This window comes from Nuphar pumila, chromosome 13, assembly GCF_984573655.1.
Source record: "Nuphar pumila chromosome 13, dmNupPumi1.hap1.1, whole genome shotgun sequence".
Taxonomy (NCBI): Eukaryota; Viridiplantae; Streptophyta; class Magnoliopsida; order Nymphaeales; family Nymphaeaceae; genus Nuphar; species Nuphar pumila.
In genome coordinates, this window is record NC_143261.1 from 3,349,162 (window position 1) to 3,371,057 (window position 21,896).

The 21,896-nt window shown below is 41.4% G+C and overlaps 2 protein-coding genes across 2 annotated transcripts; both read left to right on the forward strand.

Moving 5' to 3' along the window:
• Window positions 1-14,719: 14,719 nt before the first annotated feature.
• Window positions 14,720-16,211, forward strand: LOC149817534 (uncharacterized). The gene has a single exon (XM_089985007.1). It carries the CDS (start codon window positions 14,825-14,827, stop codon window positions 15,905-15,907), a length of 1,083 nt encoding a protein of 360 aa, XP_089841133.1. The 5' UTR covers window positions 14,720-14,824; the 3' UTR covers window positions 15,908-16,211.
• Window positions 16,212-20,156: 3,945 nt separating this feature from the next.
• LOC149817535 (uncharacterized) lies at window positions 20,157-21,800 on the forward strand. Its single transcript, XM_089985006.1, has one exon. It carries the CDS (start codon window positions 20,408-20,410, stop codon window positions 21,503-21,505), a length of 1,098 nt encoding a protein of 365 aa, XP_089841132.1. The 5' UTR covers window positions 20,157-20,407; the 3' UTR covers window positions 21,506-21,800.
• Window positions 21,801-21,896: the final 96 nt, after the last annotated feature.

Below are 21,896 nucleotides of genomic sequence, written 5' to 3' on the forward strand. Positions count from 1 at the left end.
TTGGCCACATACCTGCAACGTGCTCGGAGTTTTCTAAAACTGACGACTCAATATCGTCCGATTCCGCTGCTAAAAGCTTTTGTAAGTTCCGCTGCAAAGAAAAAAAAAGAAATTCATGAAAATGTTAACTTAGCTTTGTTTTGGAAATCCGGGGCGTTACACAGTTAGTTGAAACTCGAATAAGTGTTTATTTAAATTAATTTAGACAAATCATGCAATTTTATGAAGTGTGGTGTTGTGGAGAGGTTTCTTGTCTCTAAGGGGTTTGACGCAAGTTCAAATCCCACCATGTCCATGTGTTTTTCATAATGAAGAAACATGTTATGCTTTTTGACAAAAACACCTAAAAGCTTACACATGTATAAGTAAAATAAAAGAGTTTTTATTTATAATGAAGTAAAACATAGTGTAGTAGAGAGGTTTGTTGCCTTTTTGGGGAAAGACTCAAGTTTAAATCTTAGGTTGAAAATTTATTGAAACTACATGTTTTTATTTACTCTAGAGATAAGTAGTAACTTAGGAAACTACCATACATTTTTTTTATCCACTTCAAGATAAGAAAACCAATAGAGAAGAAGAATGAGAGGTTAAAGTTGCTATTTTTTCTCCCATCCTCCACAATTTTAGGGATGGTTACATATATAGATGGAAAGAACAAAAAAATAATAATTAAATTTAGCAAAAATCTCTCCCGTCCTCCACGAATGTAGTGGAAGCTTTTGCGCATGATGGGTGAAAGGGAAAAAGTTAAAAAAAAAGAAACCAATTAGGCGTGAAGAGAGAAGGGCAAATTGGTACATTTGGATAAAGTTTATGAAGATGATAAACTAAAAATTGTGAGTTGAGGGAGGGACAATTTCAAGACTTCAAACTTTGACTTTGGTTCAACCTCCTTAGAAGAAGGAAATTATGATCTTGAAAAGGCATCCACGATTTTTGGAAATTACCCCTCTCTCATCCCACACATCTCTCAAGTTCTCTTTTTCTCCCTCTCTCTTCCTTCCCTCTTCCTCTATTCGAGTCTACCTTCTTTTTCTTCTTCACTGTATTACAAACCAAACCAGAGTAGCTAGATCGGAGGAAGGGCACAAACGTGAAGCCGACCAAACCATACAAAAATATTCAGAGATTCGATTCATCAAAAGAGGTAGGTAGCCTTAGATCTATATGCTTGTATATAGGGTCGTGTGTTCATTCAGACCGGTTTAAAAGAAAGGCCGATATCTTCTAGAATACAAATAAAAATAAATAAATAAGTAGTCCATCATCATCTATATTTTTTGATCTTTGATTTGATATATTTGATTATTTTTTCGGGGTTCGTATTCTGAAAGATATGTCCCTCACAACGGAGGACCAGTCTCTGTCCACTTACAGGACTGTGTTGATATTTTCTTTTCGGCATGTTTCAAAAAAAAGGTCGATATCTTCTAGAATACAAATCATGGAAAAATAAATAAGTAGTCTATCATCATCTATGTTTTCTAATCTTCGATTTGATATAGTTGATTATTTTTTTTGGTTCATATTCTAGAAGATATGTCCCTTACAATAGAGGACTAGTCTCTGTCCAGTTACAAGACTGTGTTGATATTTTCTTTCTGATATGTTTTGGAAAAGGCCAATATCTTCTAGGATACAGATTAGAAAAAATAAATAAGTAGTCCATCATCATCTACATTTTTTGATCTTTGATTTGATATATTTTATTATTATTATTTGGTTCATATTTTGGAAGATACGTCCCTCGCAATAGGGGACCAATCTTTATCCAGTTACTAGACTGTATTGATATTTTCTTTTCAAAATATTTCAGAAAAGGCTGATATCTTCTAGAATACAGATCAAAAAATAAATAAATAAGTATTCCATCATCATTTACGTTTTTTGATTTTCGATTTGATATATTTTATTACTTTTTTGGGTTATTATTCTGGAAGATATGTCCCTCACAACGGGAGACTAGTCGTTGTCCAGTTTCAGGACTGTGTTGATATTTTCTTTCCAACAGGTTTCAAAAAAATGTTGATATCTTCTAGAATGCATATCAGAAAAAATAAATAAATAGTCCATCATCATCTACATTTTTTAATCTTTGATTTGATATATTTGATTAGTTCTTTGGGGTTCGTATTCTAGAAGATATGTCCCTCTCAACTGAGGACCAATCTCTGTCCAGTTACAGAGCTGTGATGATATTTTTTTCTAACATGTTTCAGAAAAATGTCGATGTCTTCTAGAATACAAGTCTTAAAAAAATAAATAAGGATTTTATCTCAATCTACACTTTCTGTACTTACGAATGACATATTTATTTAACTTATTTGGATTAGTATTCTAAGAGATTATCTCGCGTAACTAGGGACCAATTTCTGCCCTGTTGCAGGATGGTACTGTTTGCCTTTAACTAGACCAGTTCAGAAAAAGGGTTTGTACCTCTTAGATAACAAACCAAATAATTAAGAACAATGAATCTATCTGAAGCTATACATCTAGAACTTAAATTTTTGTATTTTATTGGATTAAATGGAATATTTTGCATGGGAGATATGCTTATTGCAAACAACAAGAAATTTATGATTCGCGTGACTACGCACAAGGTATAGAATGCTTGTGCTAATCATATTATTTTGATGATTTCATGGTTATGAATTATGTACAAGAAAAATTGAATTTATGTGGTTCTAAAGAACCCTTATAATGCCATATGAACACTCCTGAAGTGAGGTACTTGAGATGGGCCATGTGGCTGCATGACCGGCGGGGTACGATGCATACACCCTAATCAAGAAATTAATGTGTGAAGTGGTTAACGTACTTGGCTCGAATGCGAGCCAAAATTTTGAGAATTTTGTTGGTACTTATTGAGCATTAGGTTAATAATGTGCATACACTTGATCACCCCAAGTGTGGGTCAGGATTTTTGAAATCCCCTGTGGAGCAGTGAATTGCATAAAAAATTAAAAATAGAAACTTAATGTATGCACTTATAACCTAATTGTGAGACTTTGGGTATACCTGAAAGATGATATATGTTACCGTTTTTTCTAGGGTTCTGGGTACACCTGAAAGATGATGTATGTTATCAGACCCATGTTCTACTTTGGAGAGGGTAGATGATAAAAGCTCCATGAGATAATTACGTTTTTGTGAGAGCTAGGCGTCTCACCCGATCTCCAGTCCTCGGAGTTAGGAGGTTAGAACTACCAATGCATCTTAGGTGGTAGATCCAAGTCTTCTACAGAAGTTTTTTTGGGTGTATCCAAATTCTTATTCTGTCATTGGGGAGTACTTTCTCGGACATGAACCATCCGTACGGCTAGTCACACGGAGTATTAATTGAAAAAGCATAATAGATACTCGTGTGGTCTCAGACCGATACAATGTCAAATGCCTGTGCATACCCACAAGGTAATTAACAAGAAAAACATAAAATCAGTTCACTTTTAGATGTGTTTAAGTACACTCAATGTTGGAAGGTGCAATTGTTATAATATATATATATATATATATATGAGTCATTCATGTGATGCATAGCTGCAACAAAGTTTTTTTTATATCTCAATAGTTATAACATACTTGTGAATCATAGTCTCATTAATGCTTTCACCATATTGTTAATATTTCAATATTATTATGTGAGTGTGTTGCACACACACACACACACACACACACACACACATATATATATATATATATATATATATATATATATATATATATATATATATATATATATATATATATATATATATATATACATACATACATACATACATGACATTGAGCACATTCATATGGATATAATACTTCTTACTTAGACGGGGTGTAGTCTGACCTCATCTGAATTATTATTTTTCAGGTAGCGATTAAAGTTATCGGACAATTGAGGATGTCACTGCGGACGAAGCCATGAGACTTCATTTCTGTGATCCTACATTAACTCTGATAAACCTTTCATTGTTTTATTAATAAGATTGTAATAACTTTGGACATAGCATTTGTTAATGTCATTAAATATTATTCGAGTACTCTCTGTGTTACCCTGTAACTCGCCCAACTATTGGATCAGATAAAATAACTGGTATTCCGCTGTCTTAAAAGAAAATTATTTCAAATTTTTCTCATTCAAATTGTTGGGGCATTACACCCGAACCCTATAGGGTTTGGTTCGGGTGGAGTCTGAGTAAACCCAACCTGTTAACACCCCTAGTCCTCATGAGCAGCCCATGACCTGACCCATTGGCTCAATTGGCCAATGTGATGCAGGCCAAACCTATTTGTAGGTTATTTTGTAATAAAATTAATAAATTAACTTTTAAATACCACAAAATTGGGCCATTGGGCCAATTGGCCGAGCCATGAGCTGCTCTTCAAACCTGAGCCCATTAAAAACCAATCCAAAACCTGGCTCGTTAGTAAATGTGTTGGACCGCACTTAAAGCCTGGCGGGCCGAGCTCTAAACGGGCCCAGGATGGCCGGATGTCCACCCCTAGGTGTATATTACTTGCCGACTCCTTGGTGGGCAATGGAGACTTGGTTTTTTTTTTCAGCAATGAGCTTAGAGTGAGGTGGTTTTCTCTGACTAAAGAAAAATTAATGGTAACCCGTATGGGCATTCATCATTGACTACTGATAAATAGGGATGGCAATGGACTGGGGCGGGGGACAGGGTCTCCACCCCCACCCAGTCTCAAGATTAGAACCTCCATCCCCGCACAGGGATGGATTTTAACCTCCACCCCCGGTTCAAATGAGGATGAGGCGGGGTGGGGCCCCGTTTCCCCGTAGTCTATATTGCCACCCTTTAGAAGGACTGGAGATGGGGCTAGGCGGGGATCGTGGCGGGGACAGGGCGAGGCGGGGAAAAGTGTAAGTCCATCCCCGCCTCCATGCCCGAACGGGGATGAATTTTAACATTTGTCCCCGCCTCCATCCTCGTTTCATACTCTTCATCCCCGGTCCAAACGGGGTGAGGCGGGGCAGGGCCCCGCTTTCCCCCGGCCCACTGCCATCCCTACTGATAAAGGAGGATAAGATGAGACATGGTCAGGTGCTCCGGCCAAGTATTTTACAAAGTACTCGGGCCACACAAAACACAGAAAATCGGTAACACGTATGGTGATTTTGTGTAAAACACAAGCACATAAAAAATCGCTAAGCTGGTAGCAATTTTTTCATGTTTGAGGGAGCAAAGCGACAGATAGAGTGGGTGAGCAACACAGAAAATCGAAGGATTTGCTCTAGGATAATACAGATTATTTGACAGATGAGAGATGAACCCAACTCAAACAATGATAAAACACAGCTACGTAGGTTGTACTTTTTCACAGCAGCTTCTGAGTCTACAGAAGAATTTGGAGGTAATTGCATGTGAGTTTTGATGAATAGTCATTACAGTTTTACAGCCACAAGTTTTTTTATAAAATAAGCAATCATAAACACATCTATGGGTTCAAATTAAGTAAAAAGAATATGCAACTATGTCTTATAGAAGTGGTTAGAACCAGGTATAGATCGAAGACAGCTAATAGACCTTGGTAGGATGCAAATAAGCAGCAAGCCATTACTATATGTTGTCGTTGTGAGGTCACATATTTCCGCATATACATACCACCATTCTTTTAGCAGCTTTGTATGAATGGCACTTTACATAGCTTAATTATCATATAAACAGCGCGTGAGACATTGTTTTTTTTTCCTCTGATTGGATTGTTGGTTAAAGCTAATTCTGTAAGTTTGTGTCAGGTGAAGTCAACCACACTCATGAGGTTCATTTTTATATAAAAGTAGCTTCCGTTAACCATAAACAAATTTAGTTTTATTTATATTATATATATAAATACATAAATGCATACACACACACACATTATATATATATATATGCACCTCCGCACCAGCGTGGTGTTATTTTTTATTGATGATGAATAGCAATTGTAGATTATTAATTTGATTTATTGCATGAATTTATACGTAATAAATTTATGATATGATAATTGTTTTTATTTCATTATTGTTAACTTAAAACAGTTTAAAAAATATATATATACACATATATACCCTCCCCGCACCTCGAACCCAAGCTTTTTTAAAGTGTCACATCCCCGCATCCGCACCCATATCTGCATCTGTGCTTGCACCTATGTGACATAGGTATCGGGATATTGTGTTAGTAGATTAATCTGGGTTGATTCATCAAATTCTAATATCATTGCTCGATTTGGGTGGACATGCAGAAATCTCTCTCATTATCAGTGGATCCTAAAAAATACACAGTTTGTGTCAAATAAAGTATATACCTCAACTCAAGTTAAACATTAAGATGGATGAAGTCATTAAGTTTTTATGGAGGATTGTGCTAATCATATCTAAACCATTGATTTTTATCCATACAAGAGAGAGATATTAGTCTCACATGGGGGTATAGTTGAGAATTGAGATGCTAAGTGATGAATCATGTTTTATAATACTGTGAAATCTAATTAAAGACTTGATACCATATTGTATTGGGTACGTACCTAATACTAATATTGGCTCCTCTAATTTGACTACGAATAGGCAATTTGTGTTCATTTTTTAGAAAAAAAAGATGCTGTTGGTGCCTTGGTTGTTATTGTTGACTGTTCTGCAATTTGTTGAAAAGGAGAAAACCTAAAATAGGAAAAGTTCCGTATTTGATGAGCTTTTATTTTGAAGAACTCAACCATAATAAATAAAAATATCAGCTTTGATTGACTAGCCAGCTAACTGCCAAAATTCAACAGTCCAACTCTGATTTCAGCTGCTACTTTGTTGGAAAACTTCAGCTTGGTGCTAGGCGAATAAACCAAGTGGGCATATTCTTTTTGGCAGCCAAGCTACCTCTATAGACGGGGGTAACGTTTGCTTCCCTCGTGGGTAAGGAATCTCTTAGTGAAAAAATGCAATATTTTTATTTTTTCAGTTTTTTTTCACATCTGACCTCTTTCATATATATATATATAGGTAAGATTTGGTAATTGGGATAGCTTATAGTTCTCCATGTCACGGGTTGTTTTGATCCATTCTGATCTCATGGACGGATTCAGCATGTTTAAAATAGTGGGATACCGCTTTTGGATCATGTTTTTTCGTTGAAAAAACATGATTTTATGACCCCAAGAAATATCAGATATTGGCAACTGATTTTTGAAGTCCTATAAAAACCTACCTACCTACGATGGTATAAGAGTCGATTTGTTTCATGAAAAACAACCAACAAAATGAAAACAGTTAAAAAAAAGGTGTTGTACCTCATGTCGCCATCACTAAGTATTATCCCACCACCACCACCACCACCACCACTGCACACACACACACACACACACACACACACACACATATATATATATATATAGGGGCGTAGCTAGGATTCATGTGAGGGGGGGGGGGGGGTGTTGTGGGGGCAAACAGGGGTGTAGCAAAAAAATTTTGTGGTGTGATAGTCTGGGGTTGGGGGCAGCGCCCCCAAATTTTTTTCTTCTTAGATAAAATAAAAAATGGCTACAGTTATTAATAAAAATCTATTTCATATGGACAAATCAAACTATTTGCTGCAGTCAAGGCTGGGCTAGGACTACAAAAATGGATAAAAATCTATTTCATACTGGGCTACAAAAATGGATAAAAATCTATTTCATATGGAATCAGGCTGGGCTAGGACTGGGCTTTAAAAAAAAAAACAGGACTGGGCTACAGCCCAGTTCTGCCCCCCCCCAGTTCCGCCTATATATATATATATATATATATATAATTAAATTGTTGATTAAAATAAACGGCTCCATGTTGGCAAGAATAGGATTTAGTCCCGAGATAGTTGGATTAAGATGCCATAAGCCATCATGCCAACCACCTTGTTTTAATCTTGTGTTTAGCCTTAGGAAGTCCAACTTTCTAGAAGAGTTGAATATAATAATACTAGGCTTTGATAGGAAAGAAATAATAAAAAAACATACGGTCATCTTCACATATATTCTCCTTTATTTTCAAAGAATGGACGGTTGAAAAATACGATATTATAGTCCGGGTCAGGAACTTGAATCAGTAATTTTAAATTTAGAGGAATCAGGTAACTGAGTTGGATAGGTGTGAATGAATTGAATGTTTAGCCAACCACTGAAGTCAATTCACGTAACCGAGTCCACTAATTCAAAGCTGAGCACCACCTTTTCGACATCTATATTTTGATTTTTTCTTGCATTATGACATATTCTTGGAGTTATGATTAATCGGCTTGGACCGGATCATGGATCTACTAGGCTTGACCTGATCATGTCAATTGAGCTCAGATATCCACTGACCAAGTACATACGCTAGCTCTAGTTCCACGTTAAGTTAATAGATAATAATGAGAAACAGCCTCTGATGATAGTAATCATTGAAGACATTATCAAATGTTGAATCACTTGCCCTCAAAAAAGCATTTATATGGATTTGGTACGGTTGGTTATTGACATATTAACAAAATATCACCTAGATTTTGAAAATCTCACGATATTTTCAAATTTTCAAGGCTTTCAAATTCTTGTTTATACACTTAAACGTTCAAACTCGATAATGAGTTTTTGGTATGGTTCATGGATTCATCATTGCCACTATTTGTTGGCCTGAAATGGAAAACAGAAGTGGCCATGTCGCCTCACATATGGGTGGGGTCCATGCGATAAGGAGAGAGAAGGGCCCACTCTCTCTCTAGTTAATCCATGGATTGCCCAATAACGTTTGATTTAGTTTTTAACTCACATGATACCCCAAAACTCATGAGATAAATTAAATTAAATTAAATTAAAGCCTGAGATGAAAACGGTTACACCAAGACAGGCTATTTGATCCCAGCACTTGTGCAAAAAAAAAAAAAAATTTATAGACCATACTCCCTTTGATGCAGGCGGTTTTCCAAATCTCTACTTTGTTCTTTTCTTTCTTTCTTTTCTCCTCGGGATTGTTTAGAGTTTTGTAATAAAAAACCTCTGACCAAGTATTTTTTTTTCAAATGACCCTGATTGCTTTTGAACAAGGACTTGCAGGCTGGGCCTAAGCCTGACCAGGCCCAACCCGATCGAGCCAGAGTGTACCCTTAATAAGCCAAGCTCGAACAGGTCAAGCTCAGCTAGTTTACTAACCCTACATAGTAGTAAAAAGGAATGATGTAGCTATTTTTTAGAACATAGGTCTCTCTTTAGAATATAGGGTGAAGTATGGACCTTTAGATGAAAATTGTGTTTGGATATTGTTTATCGTTGGTACTCGATTGAGGGTTCGTTAGGACTTTGATGGAAGGATAATTATTTGGGCAACACCGATGGACCCAATCCGCGGAAAGACAGCAGGGAATGCGTGTATATATGGCTAAAGGACAATGGGCCCTCGGGTCCCGCTTTTTGGGTTAACTGGCATTGTCAGTTACCCGTGTTCGGACAGGACAATCTGGGTCCACTTTGGTTGCATGCACGGTCACGGTTGTTATTGGTTGCCGACTTGAAAATTGCAAAGTCGGCACCCAATTGGTTGGACCTACATGATCCATATCCATATCCAACCTCCAATCAGATCTTAACCACATCCCAACAAGGTCCCACATAATGGTAGCCATGGATGCCCTTTCCTATCAACCAGCAGGGCTGGAAAACGAGGCAAGCTGCTCGTGGCTCAGCTGCTGAAGAGCTCATTCAAACTTGTGAAATAGGCTCGGCAAGCTGAACACTACCAACAAATTTGCTCCTGAATTCGGTTGGTGTAGGCTTGTTAAATAGTAATAAATATATTTTTATATCATAGAGTGTAGAAGGTTAGAGTTCACATACTAAGCTTTGAAACAATGTATTATTTTGTAAATGTTTCAGTTTGTGCTTGGCTGAGCAGGTTTAGGGTCGAACTTATATCTGCGGACACATCTCTTGGTGGTTTTGAAGAACAAAATCAAGAGTTTTCTTTGGGCTATAACTTTTGATTCTTATATCGGATTGACTTGATTTTTTGATTTGTTAAAAAGCTGAGAATAACTTTTTCTTTTTTATCAAAAGTCTAAAAAAGATTGTTTTGTAAGCCAAAAATTAGATTGAAGGTATCTTGCTTTGGGAAGAAGATAAAATTTTGAACAAAAAATATCTCGATCAAAAAATGAGTGTCTACAATATCATTTATATTTTAAGCATATATTTTTTATAACCCCTCTTTTAAATGGCTCCGATGATAAGATGTGAGAGATATATATCATATTCGGGTAATCAAATATTAGCTAAATAGATTCAAATTTCAATTGTGAATAGTTCAAACCGAACTTGCTTTTTGGTTTTTTTTTACAACAGATTCGGATATCAGTCAAATTTAAAAGTTTGTCAGATTTGATAGCAAAAAATCAAAACCATATCCACATCCAATCATAATTGGGTTAAATTTTGTTGAATATGAGACAAGATCCGATCCATTAAGATCTCTACTTGGGTAGATGACCATTAGTCATGTCCAATCTAAACGGATCCAAGACGATCTGACCCATGGGCAGCAAAAAAATGATGTACGAAAAAAGTGATGCAAAATAAAAAAATCTATAAGAATTTTTTGACCCTTCCAAACCAGAAAAACTTTTTCCCTGAAAGAAAGTTTTTAAAAAGTACAATTTTGATGGGTTGGAGGAATGTTTCCTGCCAAGAGAATTTATTTTTACACTCTCCACCCCTCATCTCACCATCACCACCACAGCATGCCACCAGTGGCCGATTCATGTGAGGGGGGGGGGGGGGGGGGGCAAACATGAGTGTAGGAAAAAAAACTGGTTTGATAGTTGGGGGTTGGGGGGCAACGCCCCATAAAATTTTTTTTTTGGGATAAAAAAAAAATGGCTATAATTATTAATAAAAATCTATTTTATATGGACAAATCAAACTATTTGCTGCACTGCGCTAGGACTGGGCTAAAAAAATGGATAAAAATCTATTTCATATGGAATCAGGGCTGGGCTTTTACAAACAAAAAAAAAAATTAACTGTTTCGTCCCCCCCCCCTTCTCTCATTTTTTCACATTTTTCAACTCTGTTTTTCTCATGCTAAGCAAACAAAAGAAAAATAAATTTTTTTTTTAGAAAACTTCTTATCAAATACTTTTATAGCCAAGCAGGTTATATGTCCCCCCCCCCCGAACAGGGCAGTTAGCTACATCTCATGATTGGGGGTCCCAAAGAGCACCACGTATGTAAGCATGTGCGTCTCGTATCCCCATGTTTGTCAGCATTAATTAGCGTTGGAGTTTGATGCGATTGCAAAGACTTAAGTACCCTCTCCTCCATTGGTGCAAAAAAAATGACGGTTCTTGAAAAGGAGTGGTTGTAAAGACTTAAGTGCCCCGAAGATGATTATTTAAGACCCAGTCTCTGCACTACAGGATTATCCGAGAAAGATATCTCCCCTGGAGGAGGCCATGAACATCAACCCTTTCACACACTCTCTCCCTTCTATTTCTGCTTCTATGCACATTCAACAGAAGATCTTACATTGCTCCATCAAGCACCGACTGACCTGCACATTTACTGTTGTGGAGCCTGATTAAGAGTTTTTACCCTTACAGGAGGAGGGTCTGGGGGCTCCTCTCAGTGTGGGTAGCATCATTCAACTTGAAGAGTTATGGAGTCTGATTCAGAGTTTTTACCCTTACAGAAGGGGGGTCTGAGGGCTCCTCCCAGCGTGTTCATGGCCTTTTGCCCTTACAGGAGGGGGGTTCGGGGGCTCATCAACCCTCTCTCGCTCTCTCTCCCTTCTATTTCTGCTTCTGTGCACATCCATCACAAGATCCTATATTGCTCCATCAAGCACCGACTGACCTGCACATTGACTATTGTGGGTCCTTACTGATGAGCTGCCTCTAAATTTATTCGACTCTGGGTCCTTACTGCACTTGAAGTTGAGTCGTTGTATTTTTTGTTATTCGGTGGGTGGTGAGGCCCTCCTCTACTCTCTCAAGACTCTTAGCTTGGACAATCTTTCTTTTGATTATTGTGGTTGTAATGTATCGTTGAAGTTAAAATGGGAAATGAAATGACAATAGAAATCGCTGAAAATTTACAGAAATAAATGCCCTCTTTCTAGAAAACTGAATCGTCGGTTTCTCTTCCTCGGACGGACATAAATGCCCTCCTTCTAGAAAACTGAATCGTCGGTTCATGAAAATGATAAAACTGCCCTCCATCGATATCGCGGAAAAACGTTCCGCAGAGTTTGCGTATGTAGCAAGCGTTATGTTGTATGATACAAATAGTTCAAAAAAATCCTTTCTCGCTCTAAGCACTCTACCGGAGATTCTTTGCTTTCATCTCGAGTTGCCGGAGCATCCTTTCCTCTTTACCAGAGCATCTGTTTCCGTCTTACGCGCAATCGCAGCATCGTTGCCACCTTCTGTTGCGTATTAGTTGTTACTGTTGCTTACTACAGTTGGAATATCCAAATTCCCATCGTTTCAGTGAGTTTCGTGTAAGTTTTCTTTCTTCAATCTGAAGATTGGTTCTTATACAAAGATTTGTATTATGAACCCAAATATTCCGACGATTTCTAATGATGATGATCGTGTATTGTGTTGTGCAGGTTAGCAATGTCTGCGCCTCATCAGATTAGAGATACCCCGTCGTTCTATGGGTTGTCTATTAGAGAAGTGATCCGCCAGTCCCATCTATCTAAAGTTTTTGAAAGATACCAAAATATACTTAAGATTGAGAACGATGAAGACAGGGAAAAAGCCTTGGAATCGTATTTTGCGGAGGATTATCCATCAGATATCGAGGCTGCGGACCAAAGGAAGAACTCTGAAGAACGAAAGATGCAGAACAAGGATGACGAAGAGAAGGCAAAGGGCAGAAATATTGATGAGAATATAAATAGAAGGCGGAGGATTAACGCACAGCAGATGGAAAAGAGGAAGAAGAAGGCGGAGGAGTGGGAAAGGGATGTTAGCAATATGATGGCGGAGGCTCATAGGAGAAACTTGAAGAGTAGAGCAATGCGACACAAGGCAAGGCTACTGAAGGAGGCGGAGGAGAGGCGAAGGCAAATGAATAAGGAGGAGGAAGAGAAGAAACAGAATATTCCTCAGTTTGAGGAAGAAAAGGAAAGGCGAAGGAGGGAGTTGGAGTTCGAGGAAGCTAAGGAAATGCAAAGGCAGCAGAAGGAGAATGATGAAAAGAAGGAAAGGCAACGGAAGGAGAAGGAGGAGGAGGTAGAGAAGGAAAGAGAAAGGAAGAAGCAGGAGGAAGAATTGCAGGAAAGAAGGAAACAACAACTGCAAGAGAAAGAAAGGTGGCGGAAGGAGAAGGAGGAAGAAAAGGAAAGGGAAAGGAAGAAGCAGGTGGAAGAACTGCGGCAAAGAAGGAAACAAGAAATCGAAGAGAAAGAAAGGCGGCTGAAGGAGAAGGAGGAAGGAGAAAAGGAAAGGGAAAGGAAGAAGCAGGACGAAGAGGCGAAAAGGGAGAGACAAAGGAAGCAGAAGGAGGAGGAGATAAAGGAGAGAAAAAGGAAGGAGAAGGATGCGAAAAAGGAGAGAGAAATGATGCAGGAGGAGAAAAGGGAGAGAGAAAGGAAGGAGAAGGAGGAGGAGAAAAGGCAGAGAGAAAGGAAGCAGAAGGAGGAGGAGGAGAAAATGGAGAGAGAAAGGAAGGAGAAGGAGGAGGAGGAGAAAAGGCAGAGAGAAAGGAAGCAGAAGGAGGAGGAGGAGAAAAGGGAGAGAGAAAGGAAGGAGAAGGAGGAGGAGGAGAAAAGGGAGAGAGAAAGGAAGGAGAAGGAGGAGGAGAAACGCGAGAGAGAAAGAAATCAGAAGGAGCAGGCGGAAAAGGAGAGAGAAAGGAAGCAGAAGGAGGATGAGGAGAATAGGGACAGAGAAAGGAAGCAGAAGGAGGATGAGAAAAGGAAGGCGAGAGAAAGGCATGCGACGGTGGAGCCGGTAGAGATGGAGATTGAAAGGCAGTTGGAGGCAGTGGACCCACCAGAAAGTCCCAGGTTGGAGGGAGAACAGCAGAAAATAGCGACCAAGGTAAATATATCCGTCCTGTCTGCGAAGATTTAATAATATGTTTAGCGATTTTGGAAGTAATGGTGATTTTGGCAGTTGGAGCAACTGTTACAGCAGATGGCGCAGGCGAACGTCTCCACTTTAAATGGTTAACATCAAACTTTCTGGATGGAGGACTTTTTTATCCTTTTCCCCACCCGTCGTTTCACAACTTTTGAATGGAGGATATTTTTGTCATTTCCTCGAACCGTCATTTCAGGACAAGAAAAGCAAGTAAGGGTGATTAAGTCTTTGCAACAGCACCAGAGTCCGATGCAAAGTTATGTCAACATATACGGGAATACGAGCCCCATGTGCATGAATACGTGGCGCTCATTCGATCCCCCAAACACGGATGTGGGATTCGGTGAATCATCCGGGGCGAACATACACAACCCTCCCCTTTTATAGGCAAAACTTTTTTTTTCTATAAATTTTTTTTTCCCTTTCAAACATTCCCAGAGTGAGGGTGAAGACCTTCTTGGAAAGGGGAGGTAATTTGTCCTTATGCTATCGTCGAAGAACGTCCACACAGCAAGGAAGCTTCCTCTCTTCCCCCACGCACGAATGCCACGTTGAACATTCCGCCCCTTAGCTTTCTCTCTCCCCTTCCCCATCTTCTTCCCCCCCCCGCTATTTATGTTCCTCATCCCTCACTCCCTCTCCTCACTCTTCTCTCATCTTCCTTCTCTCTTCTCTTTTTAGGATTCTCAGATTGAAAACCGGTCCCCTTTTCTTTTCTCTGCGAGACGAGCGGGACGTCACAGCTCTCTACAATGGAAGCTTTGAACTCCGACCGTATCGTTCTCGAGAAGATTAGGAGCCACCTTCTCGGTGATTCCTCGCCTTGCGTTTCCTTTCTCTTCGAAGACCTCTTAGCTCACTGTGGTTCCCATCAGCAGAGCGTAGAAGTCGGATATCTGTGCGGTTTCCGGGGATTCGAGACGGTTAGTGAGAAGAGAGTTGGGTTATCGAACGATTCTGGCTTTGATCTAGACGATCTTTTGGAAGAATACTGTGGTTCCGAGGGCTCGATCTCGGAATCGCAAGTTACCGACGAGAAAATGCAGAAATCGGAAGATTTCTCCCCGGAATCTTGCGGATTCCAGGGTTCGAGCTCGGAATCGGAAATCCTCCAGCCGAAAGCCGAGATCTTCGACGTTTCGTTCGAAATCGATCAGTTCCTCGCTTGTTCTGGCTTCGATTCTCCGATCAGCGACCAAAAGATCGTCCTCTCGAGCTCATTTGGCCGTGAGGCTCCTCCATCGCTCTGCGAGAACATCGGCAGCGCTGCTCCTCCGACCGGCGGTGGGGCCAAGCGCTGCCGGCCACCTCCTCTGAGCTTACCGCCGGCACGCCCGGCCCCCGAGGTCGTCGGAAACCTTGTGGACGTCGAAGAGGAGGAGTCGATGAGGCATTACCGGGGCGTGAGACGCCGGCCGTGGGGGAAGTTCGCGGCGGAGATACGAGACCCGGCGAGGCAGGGCGCGAGGGTTTGGCTAGGGACGTTCGACACCGCGATCGAGGCGGCGCGGGCGTACGACCGAGCAGCATTCGAGATGAGGGGGAGCAAGGCCATCCTAAACTTCCCGCTCGAGGCCGGCCGCTGTCCGGCGCCGAGCAAGGACGGGGCCAGCCGGAAGAGGAAGGACGGCAGCGATAGAATTGTGTCCGAGCCCGTAGCGACGAAGAAGAAGAGGCACGAGCCAGAAATCCACGACTCAAAAGCTGCCGTCCCGGAGGCCGCCCCACTCACGCCGTCCATCTGGTCGAGCGTGATGGATCTGACGGGGGTCTTCTCCGTCCCTCCTCTGTCGCCACAGCCGTTCTTGGGATACCCGCAGCTTCTGGTGAACTAGGGTTTCGCGATTCCGCCGGACGTGATTGGCCGCAAGGTTTTTCCCGGAGATAGAATATCCGCCAAGTTCAAATCAGCAAAGCAACCAGGTCCCTTACGCTGAGATGAAAATGTACATTACACTTCTTTAATTTAATTAATTTCTTTTCCCTTATGTGAAGATGAGAAAAAAAAGGAATTTTGTTTCCTACACTTCAGTTCGCTTCGATGGAACATGGTTCGACTTGGATGGGGCGTGTCCAATTTGTTCTCTATATGATTCGGATAACGTTTGGTATGAAACACTCTATTTTCCTATTCAGGTGAAACAATCTTGCCAACTCTATTTTCAGGGAGGGTGTGCATGTTAGGGGTCCGAACGAGCATCACATATATAAGCACGTGGGGCTCTTATTTTTGCGTGTGTGGGCATCACTTAGCATCGGAGTCCGGTGCAGTTGCAAAGACTTAAGTACCTTTTTCCTGCTATTCTCGCCATGAAACAGACTCTTCTAAAAACTCACAAATTTTATATGGTTAAATACAGAAGTTAAAATAGCAAAATAACTTTAAAACCTGTAGGCTCCAATAAGATAATTAGAGTTTTTCTTTTGCGAATCAAACAAAATAATTAGGGTTGCATTAGACTTTCCTCTCATGGCTTTACTAGAAAAAAAAAGGAACAGAATCGATAAAGTGTGTAGATAGCTGCTGCCCATAGTTGCTCCCAACTAGAGTCTGTGAGGAAATATCAGCCAAGAGCACTACAAATTACGACTATCAATGAGGCAGATATCCGGTCCATCAAGGTGCACCAGAACCGGCCATGAAGACATGCAGTCTCCGTAGTGAGAAATATGTTCATGGTGATCACACCTTTCTCATCTCTCATGGGAAAGGCACTCCCCGCAGATGGGCCTTCTTTTTGCGGAAAGTGACTTCTCATGAAGGCTGTGAGAAACCCTGAACCTGGTAACAGGTAGCTCTCTATCTTTCATAGGAAGAAAACTCAGTGACTAGGACCCGGAGGCTGAGCTTTGGCTTATGCACTCCAACAGATATGATAGACAAGGCCCAATCCCAGTATGCCAAACCCATTTGGGGCACCACTCAAAGAATTCTTAATTTTCCATTGCACAAGGACTGTGACTGTGATAAAATCGTCAACAGCAAAACTGATATATTAAATATGTGGCCATTTCAAGGTGAATGACTAGTACATTTGCTTGGCGTTTTGAACTTGGCAACTGCAGGATTCAATGAATTATTTTGGTACATTAAATGAGTTGTGGCCCAGTCGATTCGATCTAATATGATTGCACAATTATTTGTGCATTAAGCACTTGACCACCCAACATCTTGGGGACAGAGCCTGTCAGGTATGGGACGCAAGACCTGATGGAGGGCGATCAGGTGCTTAATGCACAAATTTTTGTGCAATCCTATTGCACGCTATCCGGACTCAATCAATATTGTCAGCATCGTATGGGACAAAAATAGATAGAAAACAGGGCTGATTTGGCTCTTTTGAAAAAATCATAAAAGTAGTTTTTTATTGTTTTAATTAAACTGTCATTTCCTGGTTGAAAGTTATCCGATTCAGATGGATTTAAGTCGAATTCCAAACGTCCGATTCCCGAAATGGCTAAATCGTTTTGAAAATTGATTTCAGTGACGATACGGATATATGATTGGGCCCCACAAGGGGCTCGATTTTTCTAAGGGTGATCGTGGTTTGTCACCCGACCTGAGATGATCGCGATGTGAAAACCTTCAAAGGGTGTCGTCCCTTTAAGCAAAGTAGAAGTTTTTATTGCTTTTTACCGGATACAGTTTCAGATCCGAATTGAACTGTACTATATTGTTTTTGTCGGTTCGATTCGGCAAGATCAAGCCAGAATTATGCAAATGAGGTTCTCTGAAGATGAGATTTTTAGGGTCATCAAAGGTTTGTCGGGGTAGAAAGCTCCAGGTTCTGATGGGTTTCATGTGGATTTCTTCAGAATTTTTTGGTCTTGTGTGAAGCCTGATATTATTAACATGTTTGATGAGTTCTATCGCAACTCCAGATTGCCTATTCAAACCCACTTGGCAATTATTTCTTTAATTCCGAAAGAGGATGCTGCCACTGATATTTCTAGGTTTCGCCCGATTTCTGTTATGAGTGCCCTTTATCGGATGATTGTTAAGGTATTGGCTAATAGGTTGAAGGTCGTGGCTCACCAAATTTTTTCGAATTCTCAGTTCGCCTTTATCCATAATAAGAGGATTCACCATTCATTCATCTTGGCCTCTGAAGTCATTCACTCATTACATCTTAGTGGACAACCCTACTTTTCTCTTAAATTGGATTTTCATAAAGCCTTTGATTCTGTGCATTGGCCCTTCTTATTTCAAATGTTATCCAATTTTGGCATTGGTCGTCGTTTTTCTGGATGGGTGAGGGAATTGGTCTCTAATGCTCATGCCATGATTAAGATTAACGGCACTAGAGGTGGCCAGATCAAGTTGGAGCGTGGTTTAAGGCAAGGTTGCCCTCTATCGCCTTTGTTGTTCAATGCCATTGCTGAGGGTCTCGTGGTGTTGCTCAAGCGTGCTGCGGAGAAACGCTTGATAGATCCTCTAGATGTTCCAGATTTTTTGGACCATATTCTTATTTATGCTGATGATATGATTATTTTTGGGCGAGCAAACGTGCAGCAGATGCTTAGATTCAAGCTTATTCTCCAGTTCTTTCTTTCTCTTTCTAGGCTTTCCCTAAATGATAACAAATGCTCTCTTACTATGTTCAATGTTCAGTCTCCTATGCTTGCAGTGGGTAAACAAATTTTTAATTGTGCAATCTCTGAGTTGCCGATGACATATTTGGGTCTGCCGTTACAAGTGAAACGCCTCTCTTCCGCTGCTTGGGCTCCAACTATTCAAAAAGTGAAAAGCAAGCTTCTTTCGTGGCAGGCTTCTTATCTCTCCATTGCTGACCGTCTGACCTTAATCAGACATGTTCTTTCTTCTATCCCTGAATTCTTCATGTCAATTTTCGTGATGCCTGTGGGCGTGGAGAAGCAAATTTGTCGTTTAATGTCGGATTTTCTTTGGTCTGGGTGTCACCTTAAGAGTAAGCGCCATTTGGTTGGTTGGCGAACAGTGGTGTTACCGAGGCGTATGGCTGGCTTAGGTGTTTTTGCTCCAAGACAGAGGGGTATTGCTCTCGTAGCCAAGCAATGTTGGATGGCTCATCAACCAGGCTCTCCATGTGCTCGCCTGCTCCATGCTAAATATGGTGCTCCTGATTTATCTCTTTTTTGCCATGGAACCCGGGGTCTGGCAATCTCGCACTTGCGAAGCATGTGGCTGAGAGCCTTATCGTCCTTCAGAGATCAAACTGGGGATGCTGGAAATTATGATCAGTGGTTGCAATGGGCGATTACTCTAAATGGAGCGTTCCACACCCACAAAGTGTATAGATCGTTGCTCCCCCAAGGGGCAGATTGGTTCCCTGAGCGTGCGTTATGGGGTAAGGGCCCTTCTCCAAGATCTCGGTTCTTGGCTTGGTTAATTTTGCATGATAGGGTTCAGACTCACAGTTATTTAAAGAAGTTGGGCTTTCAATTTCCAAGTTGGTGTGTGTTGTGTCAAGCTGCTGAAGAAACTACTTTTCATTTATTTTGGTCCTGCCCAATCTTTGTGGCCCTATTTAATGGAACGTGGAGATCTCCGAACGTAATTGTCAAAGAAGAGTCTTTTGCGCTTGATCTTCTCCTGGGCCCTATTGAAATTAGACGATGCAAGCAGTGGAGACTGATCTGGAAGACATGGTTGCTTACTACTTGGTGGTTTGTTTGGATGGCACGCAATGATGCTACTTTCCGTCAAATTCCGGTCATCTTTAATCATCTTGTCCATAAAATCCTGGTTGATGTATATGCAATATTACATATGCATCTTAGAGACCTCTCCTCTCATCTGAACGACGTTCACTCAGCGGTGGTTTCTTCTAATCCTGCGGATCCTGGTTGAGTAGGCTTTGTTGTTTTGTTGCTAGCTACCTGTAGTTTCTTTTCTTTAGCTTTGTTTTTTCTATATTTTAGCTTTGTTTCTTCTGTGTCTGGTTCATGGGTTCAACATTTTGTTGATCTTCATGAGTATTAATGTTGATATTCTTTCGGCTCTCTCTCTCTCTCTCTCTATATATATATATATATATATATATATATATATATATATATATATATATATATATATATATATATATATATATATATATATATATATATATATATAAAAACTGAAAATATGTGAGTATTAATCGAGATGTGGGGACTCCAGTCAGTAGTACTCCACAGTTGACAGGTGGGGATGGTTCCATGCAACCCCTCGAATCGAATATCCTGTGAACTATCTCCTCCTCCTCTTATACCTCCACCCTCTCACTCCCTTGCTCTCACTCTTCTCCACTCCCTCCTCTTCTTCTTCTTCTTCTAATTGGTTCTGGAGTTGGTGCTGCTTGTAGGAGAGTCCTCGAATGGAATCATCGGATGCTGATCATCTGGTGCTCCAGAAGATCAGCGATCACTTGCTAGGAGACTCATCGTCTCTCGAGGCCTTCCACGACCATCTCCCCAATCCCTTCGCCGCGACAGTCGGAGGAGGGCGTGCTGACTTCCCGGGGTTCGACTTGGTTCCGCGGGATCCCGAGACGAAAATATCCGGCTTGGGGGTTCTCGACCTAAAGTTCGATGCGGCGTTCCCGGAGGATTTCTTCGACGTTGAGTTCCGTGGTTTTGGAGGTTCGTATTCGGGATCGTTCGCTTCTGAGAAGAAATTCAGGGATTTGGACGATCTTATGAGGGAATCTCTTGGTTTCACGGATCCCGATTCCGATCCGGAGCTGATCGATCCGAATACCGAGACGTTCGACGATTTGTTCCAAGATCCCGACGCGCGTCATCACCCGATCTCAACAAAGGACTCGCCGATCCGCGAGCAAAAAATCGGCGTTCCGAGCTCCTTCTGCGACGGACTTCCCCTGGCTCCTCAATCGGTCGACCACCCCGCCGGTGGAGGAAAGCGCCGGCGCCCGGTGTCGTTGACCGTAAGCATCCCTTCCGAAGCTTCGTCTCCGATCGAGTTCGCCGGAGGAGAGGAGGACGGACGGCACTATCGGGGAGTGAGGCGGCGGCCGTGGGGGAAGTTCGCTGCGGAGATCCGGGACCCGGCGAGGCAGGGGTCGAGGATTTGGCTGGGAACGTTCGACACCGCGGTCGAGGCGGGGCGGGCGTACGACCGAGCGGCCTTCGCGATGAGGGGGAGCAAGGCCATCCTCAACTTCCCGCTCGAGGCCGGGAGGAGCGACTGGTCGCCGAGCGAGGCCAGAGTATGCCGGAAGAGGAAGAAAGTGATAGAAGAGAACCGGAGGCCGAGAAGGAGGAGGAGCTCCGCCCGCGCCACTGACTCCGACCATCTGGTCCAGCGTCGCCGATCTGCAGGGACTCTTCAACGTCCCTCCACTCTCTCCTCTGTCTCCTTATCCTCCCTTCGGCTTCCCTCAGCTTCTGGTCAACTAGGGTTAGCGGATTCCGGCCGGCGATTTGGAGGGCTTCCCGGCGAAGTCGTTCCCTGATCCCTGTGGATCGTTTTTTAATTCTCTTAACGACTAAAATACCCTCGACCTTTCGTAGTAACGATTATCAGGTACTTTAGGGCTATTTCCGTCTGTTCGATCAAAGCCGCAAGTGTCCTCGTCCGTCTGGCTAAGGTTTAGGGATGAAAAGATAAAATTGTCCTTTTCATCTTTTGCTGGGGTTGGTTATGGATAACCTTGGAATCTTTTACGACTTGCCTTATTAGTTGTCGCTTTCTTCTTCCATATTATTTGATTTATTTGTTTGTTATTATAAATAAATGGACTTATATGACCCTGTTCTTTATTTTAATGACGAAAACATCCCGTGTTGTGCCGAAGTCTCCGGAAGTATTGGAAACCGCTGAAGGTTATCACCAAGGATGCAAAT

Bases quoted from the DNA above. Each gene is read 5' to 3' on its own strand.
- LOC149817534 (XM_089985007.1), top strand. From the start codon at position 14,825: ATGGAAGCTTTGAACTCCGACCGTATCGTTCTCGAGAAGATTAGGAGC.
- LOC149817535 (XM_089985006.1), top strand. From the start codon at position 20,408: ATGGAATCATCGGATGCTGATCATCTGGTGCTCCAGAAGATCAGCGAT.